Source organism: Cupressus sempervirens, chromosome 2 (genome assembly GCF_028749045.1).
Source record: "Cupressus sempervirens isolate cs-2001-9-10 chromosome 2, ASM2874904v1, whole genome shotgun sequence".
Taxonomy (NCBI): domain Eukaryota; kingdom Viridiplantae; phylum Streptophyta; class Pinopsida; order Cupressales; family Cupressaceae; genus Cupressus; species Cupressus sempervirens.
Genome location: NC_143119.1, coordinates 729,299,405 through 729,313,025, shown reverse-complemented (window position 1 = coordinate 729,313,025; position 13,621 = coordinate 729,299,405). Strand labels below are relative to the sequence as shown.

Here is a 13,621-nt window from a genome sequence, read left to right as displayed (position 1 = left end):
CTTCAATCAACATGATTTCCAATGTAGAATATCCACAAGTAAAATAAAAAGGTATGAGAAGAATGGGATTTCATTGTCTTAGTTCTAAAATAATACAAAGATAAACTTTCAAAAATCCATTAGCAGTGAGAATTTGGAAGAGTAAACACAATCCTAAATCATTTTGATAATCTTTTCTCCAAGACCATATTTTAAGAAAGGGCTAAAGAAACCATATGATAAGCTTTTAAAATGTCAAGCTTTTGAAATGCACTTTCTTGTTTACCATTTACGATAGAATGGATATCTTCATGACCATTTTTAGTGCACAAAATTTATTATATAAAGACACTACATAGCCTTACATGATAGACTGAGCTCCTAAATGCTTTTTAGTATGATTGACACCTAATTGCAGTCCATTAGAGTGACGATGAAAGAGGTTCATTACCTGTTTTTATTATGGTCTTTTCGTAACTAATGGGATAAGTCGGTGATAGCAATTAGGAGTGCTACCTCTAAATTTGGAATAGATGGGATAGTTGCATCACTAATTTTGAAGGATATAAGAGGAAAAACTTTTGAATTAGTCAATCCGTACAATTCCTTACACATGCCTACATGTTCAGTAGTCTTTTACGGAGAATACAATCTCTCAGTTTCGCGATTGCTTATCTATTTTTATTTTTTTAACATTTTTTTACAGGCAAATGGTGGACCATTTAAATTTCTTTCATTTCAATAAAAATTTCAAGACACCTATGACAAAGTCTCTAGATGTGAAGTCTGCTGAAAGTGCAGAACAGCAAGATAGAATTGAACGATAAACACACACATTTTTTCTGGTTCATCACAAATATGGCTATGTCTAGATTGGACAGAATATTGTATTAAATGATGATAAACAAATGATGCAGGAGCAGCATATATAAAGGCTCCAATTACATTACATAGTCTCATGAAACCTAAAGACACATAATTAGAAGGAAAAATGGGATATGACATTCTCAGCAAGATCTGATACTCTTAACAATATATCAATGGGTATTTTGGTAATTAACATGCACCATTGTCCCATTGTCTTACAAAACCATTTCCAACCACACTGATAATTGTTTTCTTCATAGCATAGGAATGTTGACCATAAGCATGTTGAATCTTGAAATGCAGATAAGCAAAAAAGGAACTAGAATTAACGATGCACAACAAAACATATAGAAAATATTGATCATCAAATTCACTTGGTTTACCAAAATTAACTGCATCAATATAAAGCCGGTAAATTTAGAAAAAGCACAATACCAGATTTACGTGATTCACCAAAATCGATACATACACCTAAAACAGAGATCTCTTTTATTATATCTCTGCTCTGATGTTACATAAAAAGGAGCAAATCTTCACAATACAACACACTAAATGATTACATTATCCAGAAATATATAAATCTTCAAATAAGTCGAATGGATAAGAAAATGGAGGGAAAATTAGAGAAGTCAAAGAGCTGTTCGTTGGGCTTCATCCAACGGAGCAAACTAACTGGGAAACTGTTTTACTCTACCAATAATCCCCATAAACCACACCATACCTTTCTATTGGTAAGCGTTCAACAAATTTTCTTCGGATTCGTCACATAGTCTAATAGCTTCTCGGAGATTTTTAACTAGCAGTTTACTGGATAGATGGATCTTTCGGGAGAAATGGCCAGCTCAACTTCTCTTAAGTGGTATTAATGTTGGGTTATAGGTTTGAATCTTGTAGAATAGTACTGTTTGATCAACTGTCAACGTTCTCTTTTGAGATTCATAACATGGTTTAACCACCTCTTATGTTCTATAAGTCTGGTGGTTGCATTGACAGGTTGATCTTTTGGTGCAACAGCAACCCTAGCTTGTAACAAGTGATATCAGAGCTTGGTCAAAGGTTGAAATCTCCTCGGATAATGCTGAGGGGGGATTGTTAGACTAACAGCGAACATTGTCCTTTGGGATTCGTAACATGACTTAACTGCTTCCTAAGTTTCATAAGTACAATGATTGTATCAAACATTAACGGAATGATCTTTTGATACAACAACAACCCTAAAATGTAACAAACACTACAAAAAAAAATGTTAGTAACTGTCCACCATATCCCCTTCAAATTTGTGACATGAGCTACAGACCTCGTGTGAGATCCTTCGCTAAGATAATACAAGTTTCCTGAATAGATGCGATGATACAAGTTTCCTGAATGAATGCATCTTTTATAAAATGGCCAGCTCAACTCCTTTCACTTCCATCCTCAAAATTACAACTACATTTTCCATCCATAACTGTTTGGCATCTCTTTAAACAATTTTTTTACACAATAATCATGGAGATGAATTAGCCAAATCTCAATCGTCAATCATAGAAGTGCAATGGTAAACGGTTCATGACTCGGTACAATTATCAATTCTCTCTATGGTTGAAAACAATTGGATCCTTTTGTTCCTTCTCCACCTCGTACAGCACAATGATGTATTAGGCACATTCCTCAGCACCATCATCTGCAATGAAAGTCTCTTCATTGTCTTCAACTGGTGTTTGTGCGTGGAATTTGTTTCCTGCATGAAAAACATGCACCTGTTTATCAATTTCAATCCAACTGCACCCCGGCATCTTTTTAATGCTCCTGCTTTTCATCCTTCTTCGGACATTTTCAGCATCTTCCCATCTACCAGCTGCCAAATAGATGTTTGACATTAGAACATAATTTGCCCCATTATTTGCGTCCAAAACAAAAAGGTGTCCTGCTGCGCGTTCTCCTACCTCTACATCTTTATGTTTTCCACATGCACCAAGCAAACATCTCCAGAGGCTTGCAGAATGACGCATTCCCATTTTAATTATAAAGTCTTCTGCCTTGCTAAGAAGACCAGCCCGGCCTAGAAGATCAACCATGAAAACATAGTGTTCTATTGAGGGCGTGATGTGATAAAGTTTGCTCATGCTATCAAAATACTGCTGACCTTCATCCACCAGGCCTGCATGACAGCAAGCACACAAAACAGAGACAAAAGTCACGTCGCTTGGGCTCGTCCCACATTTTTGCATCAGTTCAAATATTGCAAGGGCTTCCTTGCCACGCCCATGAATGGCATATCCAGAAATCATTGCATTCCAGGACACTAGATTCCGTTGATGCATTCTGTCAAACAAGTTACGTGCTTTGTCTAAGTTCCCGCATTTTGCATACATGTCTAGAAGGGCATTCTCAACAAGCACAGAAGGCAGAAATCCACGTTTAATTAGAGCTTCATGAAACAACATTCCTTGCTCCATATCTGCTAAATTAGCGCACGCAGATAAAGCAGTGGCGAAGGCTTTTGAATCTGGTTGTACGCCTGCCAATTGCATTTCTCCAAATAGATTCAGGGCTTTCTCACTTTGCCCATTCTGTGCATATCCTGAAATCAAAGTTGTCCAGGTTACAACATTTGGGTTGGGCATTTTTCGGAAAAGTTTATAGGCTTCTTCACTATGCCCGTTTTTGGCATAAGCTGAGATCATAGCATTCCAAGAAATATCATCAGGGTGAGGCATCATCTGAAAGAAACTGAAGGCTTGATTAACAGAATCATTCTGCGTATAAGCTATTATTATTGCATTCCATGCTGTAACATTGCGTTCAGGCATTTCCCAAAAGAGCTTAACAGCCTCATCAACATATCCATTCTGCACATATCCTGAAATCATTACATTCCATGAGATTGGATCTCTGTGCGGGTTTTTTAAAAAGAGGTCAAGAGCTTTTTCAACATACCCATTCTGCGCATACCCTGCAATCAGAGCATTCCAAGCAACGATTCCTGGTTGTTGCATTTTGTCAAATATATACTGCGCTCTTGCTAAACTCCCACATTTTGCATACATGTCTATAAGCCCACTTTGCACAAACAAATCAGATTGAAATCCAGATCTAATTATAAATTCATGAATCTCCGTACCCTGCTCCAAAGCAGCCAGCTGGGCACAGGCTGGAAGAATGCTGGCAATCGTGAAATGATTGGGTTGCAAACCCGATTGCTGCATTTCACAAAATAGAGTCACGGCTTCCTGGGCAGGACCATGTTTGGAATAAGCAGAAACCATGGCAGTCCATGAATGTACATCTCGCTCAGGCATTTTATCAAACACATAGCGTGCAAGCTCTATTCTCCCACATTTACTATACATATCTACAAGCCCACTTTGGACAAAGGCATCGTCCTGAAATCCACATCTGATTACATGTCCATGGATTTTCATACCCTGGTTCAGATCTTCTGAGACAGCACAGGCAGGGAAAACGCTTGCCAAGGTAAACTCATTGGGTTGGATACCTGCTATTTGCATTTGGCGGAACATTTCAAATGTTTCCTGCGCAAACCCGTGTTTGGAATAAGTTGCGACCATTACAGTCCATGAGCAAACATCTCGTTCGGGCATTTCGTCGAACACTTGGCGAGCATCCTCCAGACTCCCACACTTCGTATACATGTTGACGATGGTATTTCTTAAAAACATGTTAGGTTTTAATCCCATCCGATCCATATGACTATGAACTAATTTTCCACCTGCTAAGAATTTCTTTTCGGTGCAGAGGCGCAGCAGAGAAGCATACGTTGAGGGGTTTAAGCAATTGTCCGTGCCATGCAAAATTTGCAGAGCCTCCATCAATCTGCCCTGTTTGCATAGCGCACCCAAATCCATTGGAAAGCCGTTGGTATTGCTGTTTCCACCAATGAAATTTTGAACCACTCTTCTCATGATTCCGTGGCCAATCCATATAAAAATATGTATAGAAACAGTACGCAACCCAAATTACATTATCCCACAACCCAACCAGATGGTACTGTCGCCCGGAAGCTATACAAGTTTCATTTCCTTCTCCACCTTCCATAGAGACTTTCATCCATCCCTTCCCTACAATTCCTCACTCAGTCGAACAGTCAAACAGAATTTATATTCCTACATCAAGTTGAGATTTCGAAAAGGGATTGCTAATGCCAGTTCAACAATTCTTTCTGCGTGCGATTTCGTATAACAAGATTTTTAATTTTTTTTTATATTGACAATTTCGTTTAACAAGATTTGAAGTTTACGAGTTTCATATTTGAGATGAACACGGGAGAGAAGTAGTTATATCTCTACTTCTAATTTTGCACTTTTCAAAAATCTAATGTTCAAAGTTCGTTCTTTCTTTCTTTCAACCTTTAAAAAAAAATTAACTGGCTTATATATATATATATAAAATAAGCCAAGAGATATCTTTCTCGAAGTGCCTATTCTCATAATCCCATATTTATGTGAGTCTAAAAGGCATGAGAAAATAATTCAAGTCTCTTGATCTGCCTCATTTTTACTTCCATTACTTCTCTCTAATTTTCATGATTTTAATTATATTTAGTTTATTTCTATTTTATTTTTTTGACATGTAAATGAATGTCAATTTTTTTGTAAAATGAAAAATATTTACATTGAAGATTGCTACCATTGTAGAAAGCCTCTCGGCTTAAAAATAAGTTAGAACAGTTTTTCTTGGTTAAAGTTTGTATTTGTCAAAGTTTTTGTGTGGTGGTCTTAGTTCGTTGGTAGCTTACACACTTCGTGCCTTCATTGGGTTGACTCTTACGTCTCAAACCTCTTTAAAAAAATGTTTTTTATTTAGAAAGTAGACGACTTCACATTAATATGACATCTCTTACATCTCAAACCTTTGTAAAAAATGTTTTTATTTAGAAAGTAGACGACTTCACATTAATATGACTTAAATATGTTCAAAATGTATCAAAAATGATAACATTAATGGTGTACATTAAGTCATATTAAAGAGTGACTTGGATTATTTTTTGAGGTACTTTTATTTTTTATTTTTGTATTATTATAATTTTTAAAAATAATTTACAATATCATATAATTTCTATCCAAACAGTAACTAGCTCTAGAGAGAGACTTTAATTTTTTAATGTGAAACATTTGTTTAAATTAAATCTCTCTCTCTCTCTCTCTCTCTCTCTCTCTCTCTCTCTCTCCCCTAAGGCTTAAATTTAATAATTTATTATATTATATAACATCGGTGTCTCAATATTAATCAAGTAAGATTCATATTCATGTTATGATAGACTTCATTTATGGTTAGAGTACAATATGGTATTTCTGTAATGTTATATTTGGGTTGATGGTTAGGTTTAGGTTATAATTTGTCTTAATATTCAATTATGAAAAGGGTTAGAATTAATTTTCATTTACGGTTATGATTTTAAGTATGCTTCATGTAGGACTATATTGGATTAAGTTAAGAATTAGGGTGTGATTGGATTTAGAGCTAGATTTCAAATTCATTTAATATTAGGGACTCTTATTGAACTTGGTCTACTAATAATGTTAAGACTAATTGCTTTTTTAGAGAGTTCAGATTTATATGGTTAATAAATAGGGTTTAATTTTGTTTAGTGTTATGATTTAACTTTTTCTGGTTTTATTGCCTGATTTGTATCAATAGAGTTTAGTTCAGTGTTATGTTTTCTTTTTTGTTAAGTCTAGAGAAAGGTTTCATTTTCCTACATAAGAGTAATTGGATTTGTGCATAAGAGTGAATTGGGTTATGTTAATCTCAGATTGGTTTTGACAAGGAAGTAACAAACACTTAGTCATTATCTATCAATATTAGAGTGCAAGCCGAGTGATCAGAGCAAGTTGAGCAATCAGTGAGCTGAGTGATCAAAGCATGTCGAGCATCAGTTTTCAGACAATACATGCCGAGTAATATACCTAGTATGTGCCGAGTCACTCATGAGTTGAGCAGATTATACATGCTGAGTGATCCAGGAGCTGAGTAAATAGAGTATGTCGAGTCATTCAAGAATTGAGTTACAACATTATGAATATAGTGATGGCTGAGCATTAGAGTCTTCAGATGTCGAGTGAATAGTTTTGGACATAGTTATTTGTAATGGCACAAAATTCTATGTAAACCATTTTTGGGTTGACTTAACAATTTTTTTACGATTCTAGAAGATATGTATGGAGGTATATTACAAATCCCAATGTCGTACATGCAACCAATCAAATTTAGGGATGTTCTAAGTGGCAATATGGATCAACCATAGTTGTCGATTCCTACCTAACCCTAGCCCACCTATGTTTACTTAAGGAAGCAAACCCTAAGAAGAATGAGTGAATGCATAGAAGGAGACAAATGTTAAGTGTAGAGAGAGCATTCATGGTGACTATGGAGGTTGTGATAATGTTATGAATTGCATAATTAGTTAGAGAGAACAGAGGAAAGTAGAAAGAGGATGGAGGAGACATATCTGATCAGAAGGATCAAGGATTCATCAAGAAAGAGAAGATCTGACATCTAGCAATAGAGTGCTAACTGAGGGATCATGGTGCTGAATCATTTTAACAGGTGATACAGAGTAAATCTCCTAACAAAGTAGTCTTAACAGACTTGTGTAAATCTCTTAATCGAGTGCTTGTTTTATTGTAAGTTGAATTCTTCTAACAAGGCACACTTTTAGCAGGGTTTTGAAATCCTTTAATAGGGTGAGGGCTAACAGTCTTTGTAAGCCTTTAATAGGGTATACCCCTCACAGGGTAGATCATAGTTTATGGTCAAACTTATTGTAATCATAATTGGCTACACTTTATAGCTACAATAGTAAAGATTTGTGGGTGTCATTCCCACCCTAGTTTTACCTTTTCATTGGAGGGTTTCCGGGTAACAAATTTATTGTGTTATGTGTTCTTTGTGTCATCCTATGGATGAACATGTATAGTTAGCTATTTTCAGTTTACATGCTAAATTGTGAGATGGATGTGCGGTGAATGTTTTATGGTTAAAGTTTTAAAGTGTTGATTAACGCCCCCCTCTCCTTCTCCCTCTCAGAGTTTACTTTCCCATTGTTATTTCCAATAATTGGTATCAAAGCCTTGTATGCTAGAAAGGAAATCTTTATAGCTTTAAGGAAAGATCTTGAAGATAGAAGTCTACAAGTTGGGAAAGGTTATTGAGAACTAGAAGATTGAAGTAAAACTTGCCCTACACCAACTCAATGAAGCAAGAGATGAACTGCAACATTCATTGAAGAGAAGAAATGAATTGGCTATTTAGCAAAATGACACTCATTACCAAGAAGAAAACACTACTAAATTGTTTGAGAATGAAAACTCAAGTGAGTTTGATGCAACAATTGCAAATCTGATGGAAAAGAATGGTTCCCTAACTGAAGAGGTCAGAAATGTTGAGATAGAACAAGAAGTCCAATCAATATTGCTATGTGAGGTGACTGAGTAGAAAAATAAATTTGAGGAAGATAAAGTCATTGTTGAAGATGACAAAAGAAAACTGACCAATAGACTAGAAGAAAAGACATCAGATGTGCAAAAGATTGCTAACATGCAACTGGATATGTACAATGAATCAATTGTTGATTGCTAACCATGAATTAAATGGAAAGGACATTGAGATCACAACCCTAAAGTAATAGAATGAACAACTAAGGAATGAACTGACAACAGAAAGGGAATTTGCTGAAAGTTTCAAAAAACCTAGTAAAGACATCAAATACTTTGAGAAACTGATGAGATCTCCAAGATCTAACAATGATACTGTTGGATTGGGATACACCAGTACTGAGAAAGGAGAATCATCTGAAAGTGGTGAGCAAAGAAACAAAAAAGGTAAGGACTAGAAACCCACTTGCCATAATTGTGGAAAGCTAGGTCATACAACAAATGTTTTTAGGATTAACAATGCAAACCAGAGCCCTAAGTAGAAATTCAAGGGTTGTTGTCATAAGTGCAACAAGCAAGGACATCAGACACATGAATGCAAGACTAAGACCTTAAGCACACAGATATTTGAAGGAGAATTATCATAAGTATGGACATAAAGCATATGAATTCAGATCTAATGCCAAGTGGACATCAAACAAGCAGACAAAGGTACAACAAAATGGACGATCATACAACTGGGATAACACAAGGTACAGTTGTCACTATTGTTAGGAGTATGGACATGTTCCTAAGAATTGCATTGGAACACATTTTAGAGGAAACTACAATATATGGTTGAGTGAGACTACATGCTTTAATTATCCCAAGATTGGTCATATCAACAGAAACTATCCAACTAGATCGCCAACTTCGAGTAATGGAAACAATAAAGGCAAAGAATAGGTCAATGTTGAGAATGTCAAAGTGCAAATGAAAAAGATATGGAAGAAGAAGGAAGATTGCAGCACATCAAGTTCAGATGAGGTCACTTCATCCAATGGATCAGGTGATCACATCACCCCCAATTAGGCAATCAAGAGGTATGTATGGGACTGATATTTCAAATGTTATATTATACATCAATTCCAAGAATCTAAGATATGAAAATATTATATATGCATGAATTAAGATGCAATGTATTGGTAAGAACCTAGAAGAAATCTATAGTTTTGTTAGTTTTTATGATGTCATTGAGCATACTAGAAATCATGTTAAGTCAAGTTAGTGGGAAGTCCTATAATAATCGAGCTTACAACTCGGTAAGCACTGAGCATTTTATTGTTGAATATGAAGGGTTGTATAGTCAATTTTTGACTCATTTGTATTCATTAGCGATTAAAGAGAGCATGAAGGTGAATTGGAAAAAAATATTATAGCGTTTGTGAACTGGATTCACCTGTAACTTGACTCATTCATTAGATTGGAAAGGTATTTCATTCTAGCTTGTTTGCAAGTGTTACGAAAGAGGGAAATGAGGTTTTCAATATGCAATTAATAAGTAATGATGTGAGACAACCACCTTTCTGAAAAATATCTAAGATAGGAGACTCGTCTAGTGCATTATTGATGATACCACCGAAAGTTTTGATGATATAAGACATCAGGTGTTGTTACAAGGGAAAGATAGAAGAAGTAGGTGATGTGGAGATAAGGGATGCCTACAACAAACTTTGTGACAACAGAGTCTTGAGGGAAGAATACAAAATCATTGAATGGAAAGGGTTGAATTGTGCCCTAGATTTTCCTCAAGTGTTTAAGACATAATGGATTAGAATTGTTTTGAGCTGCATACATGACAATTATATCTAGTTGGAGAATGGACCAATTAAGCTCAATAAGAGGATCATTAACTGAGTATTAGTGTATCCTACCCTTGATAGACCTAAGAGCATGAAGAGTGATGCAAAGGAGGTGATTAAGAAGAGCACAAGTGTAGTGTGGAACAAACAAGGGATGTCTATTGACACAATTATAGATACCCTAATTGCCTTTGTAGTGTGAGTAATATCTCACAAGTTCTTTCAATCTAGCTGACTGAACAATGTTTCTTGCATGGCTGTTGATTTGGGATATAAGATAGTAAAGAGAGACCATACTTATGACCTTGATGAGTTACAATTGTAGCAACTATCAAAAAACTTGGAGGCTATAAGGAAAGCAAAGAGTGCTCATGCAAATTTATCTCTTTACTAGTCTGTACATTCATCTATGTGTAGAACAAATTCCCCACATTTGGCATAGTTTCTTCGAAGACCAATAGGTCTATTTGCAGTGTAGATTTCAAAATTCATAAAGCAACTAGGTGATAATTTTGATTCAATGATGAAAAGTTATTTTGAGGATTTTAAGAAATCCATGAAACAAAGGTTAAGGATCCATGTATTCTTAGTGGATAAACACTATGATTATATTTGTTTCTTAGTGGATTTCAACCACACATATGTGCAGGCAACTATACCTAGGGTCAGATGGCTTAAGCCCTTACCATATGAGATAAATGTAGATGAGGCTTCTGCGACAATTATAGCCTTATTGGCAGAAGACATTGATAAGAGTGCCACCTCATTTTGGAACTATGAGGAAGCTAAATCAAGGATAACTATTGACTTGAAAATAATTACAGTTCTTAGGAAGAAGAGAAAACTTGTCAAAAAGATGAAGAAGAGATTTGGTGAAGGGGAAGAAGAAGAAGAAGAAGGTGATGATGAAGAAGAGGAAGAACAAGGCCAAGCCCCACTAGCATTAACAAAAGGTCAAGGAGAGGATCTAGAAGAAGATGTCATAGGTGCTGAGGCTGAAGAAGTCAAGGAAGCACCAAAAGACACTAAGGCCAAGAAGAGGAAAGCCAAGGAACAAATAATGGATAAACCAAAGAAGCCTACAAAGAAGCCACAATAGAAGTATACAGTACCTACTACTAGGTCTAGCACAATGACAACCATTATTCAAGAAAAAGAAGTTTAAAATCCTAAAGCCAAGAGGACGTCTAACATAGAAAAGTCGAGTGAGCCTATTAAGAAAACATACAAGAGATTGAAGAATAAGTTAGATCTTGAACCAAATTCAGATGAGGAGAGGACAAAGTCAGATGACTTGAGATAATTTAACATGATAAACCACAATCCCTCCTTTGTTTTGGATAATTTGTGTGAAAATATTGTTACAAATGCAAATTTTTCTAGGTTCACACATGTAAATTTTGATAAGCCAGGGAGTGAGGATAAGAATAAGGCTGAAGAGGCCATTTATGACATGATAGAAACTTTCAAATCCATTCCACTAGAGTTTTCCAACTCATTTCTTGAGAGTCTATATGACTGAATTGAACAAAAGTGGCAATTTATTTTGACCACAAAAAGAAAAATAAGAGAGGCACAACTAGCCTGAGTTATGCCTGCTTTGGACAAGAAAATGATGGTTAAATCCATGAATAAGTATAAGGCAAGATTTGTGCCTAAATATAGAGCTTTCAAGATTTTAAGAAATAATGTAGAAGAAGTGGTAACACAAAGAACATTTCTTTGGAAGACTATCTATGGGATACCTAATACCTTAGTTGCAAAGAAGGCAGATGAAGGAACAAAGGAACCCGAGGAAGGTGATGTAAATAAAGATGATCAAGATACTAAAGTTCCAATCAAGGATGGTAGTGTGGATGAGATTGCAAAGATAATAGCAGAAGAGGCCATAGCTGAGGATGAGCAACAAGATGTATTAGATGTACAAGTACCAAGTGTCAACCCTCCAGACACATACCAAGTGAGTCACCAAGATTCAATACAAATCAAGGATGATCCTAATAATTTAGCTCATAACATCAATCCCTTGACTGAGGCATATTTGAAGAAGATATTGAAGGATTCCACCATGGCAACGCAATTGTGTAGCATCCTGTATTGGCGAGAACAAATGAGATTGAGAAGGTAGAATTTTCATCTTTAGGGGAACAAACCAAAAGAAAAATCAAATGTCCCACCTCAATCCACATAAGAAAATAAGAAACCAAAACAAGATCTCCAAGTAGATCAAAGTGCACACCCTAAACAAATAACAATTACAATAGAGTCACAATCTGTAATGCCCACCATTACATTTTAGATTAAAGAGGCTGAGGCACAACAGATAGATTCATCTATGCCTAGTCTACATAGTTCAAGTATGCCAACAATATTGACAATAGCAGCAGATGGAACATAAGTTCATACAAGGCAGGAAGCAAGTCACATGCCTTATACTCAAGCACCATAGGAAGCAACTACAGGTGTAATGATTGAAGCATTGAAAGTGACTACTGCATCAAAGGAACAAATTACTATATAGACCCTAGTGACCCTACTAGCTTTTTTCACTCCTCCCAATAATTAGGCTCTTCAATGGTCGAGCACACATGTGACACCATTGTAAATATCAAGGCCAAGTGCTAGTACATCTAGAAGCCCAGATTGCACATCTTTTGGGGATGTCAGTTTGGATGAGGTAATTGAGTTGCCCAAGTTTGATCTGGCAACAACTACTATTGAGAAGATAAACATTCTATAAGAGGCACTGCAAAGGAATAAAATGCAAGAGATGATGAGGAGGGAGTATAAGCAAAAACAAGTTTTGCATGAGATAAATAACATATTTTATGATGCTTTTAGTCTCCTGGAAATGAATAAAGATAAGCCCATCATTGAGCAACTTGTCACCATTGTTGACAAAATAAAGGATGAAGACCTGGACACCAATGTTAAACTTTTAGAATGGTCTGAAAGGAAATTTCATTCAAAAGTACTTGAAAAAATATCTAGTGATATTACACTATGACAAGTCGGTCTAGCAACCAAAAATGAAGAGTGTGAGGAAGGTGTTAGAGAGTATTTTCTCTCTCTACACCAAGCTATGTGATGTAAATCTATTCACATAGGAAGTTATGAGGCATGTTGACCAACTACAAGGAGATTTACAAACTATAGGTACTACTCTTAAGTTATCTCTAGGTCAAAGCCAAGCTCACTTTCAATGACTGTTATCCACACAAGGTAGGCTTGTTGAGCTTCAAGCATAGGATGCTACTCTTAGATCTACCTTGATTGGTATTCAATCTATGTTGACCCCACACATGGAAGTGTTTAACAAGGAACTAGCCTTTGTTGAGACATTGATGAAGAAAGATAACCAACTTTCTATTCATGATGGCTTAGTTGACCTTGCTACCCAGCTAGACATTCATTATCAATCTCTAGAGGTAGCATGCAAAATTTGGGATGCAGCTCTGAGGATCATAATGGAAATCCATAAATCATTTTTGGATAAACACACTATCAGTGTACCACCCAGACATAAGTGTCAAAAAAGGGGGATTATGAAGTTTTTGT

At 35.9% G+C, this 13,621-nt stretch overlaps 1 protein-coding gene across 2 annotated transcripts; it reads right to left on the bottom strand.

Moving 5' to 3' along the window:
* Nucleotides 1-1,312: 1,312 nt before the first annotated feature.
* Nucleotides 1,313-5,074, bottom strand: LOC149575453 (pentatricopeptide repeat-containing protein At2g13600-like). 2 transcript variants are annotated; one of them, XM_089815203.1, is made up of 2 exons: nt 2,772-5,074; nt 2,496-2,683 (listed from the first exon to the last, which is right to left on the bottom strand). In XM_089815203.1, the coding sequence occupies exons 1-2, from the start codon at nt 4,749-4,751 to the stop codon at nt 2,642-2,644; spliced, it is 2,022 nt and encodes a 673-aa protein (XP_089671329.1). In that variant the 5' UTR covers nt 4,752-5,074; the 3' UTR covers nt 2,496-2,641. The 2 variants fall into 2 exon arrangements, with proteins under 2 accessions (XP_089671328.1, XP_089671329.1); XM_089815202.1 differs by having other exon boundaries at nt 1,313-5,074.
* Between the last annotated feature and the right edge of the window lie 8,547 nt (nt 5,075-13,621).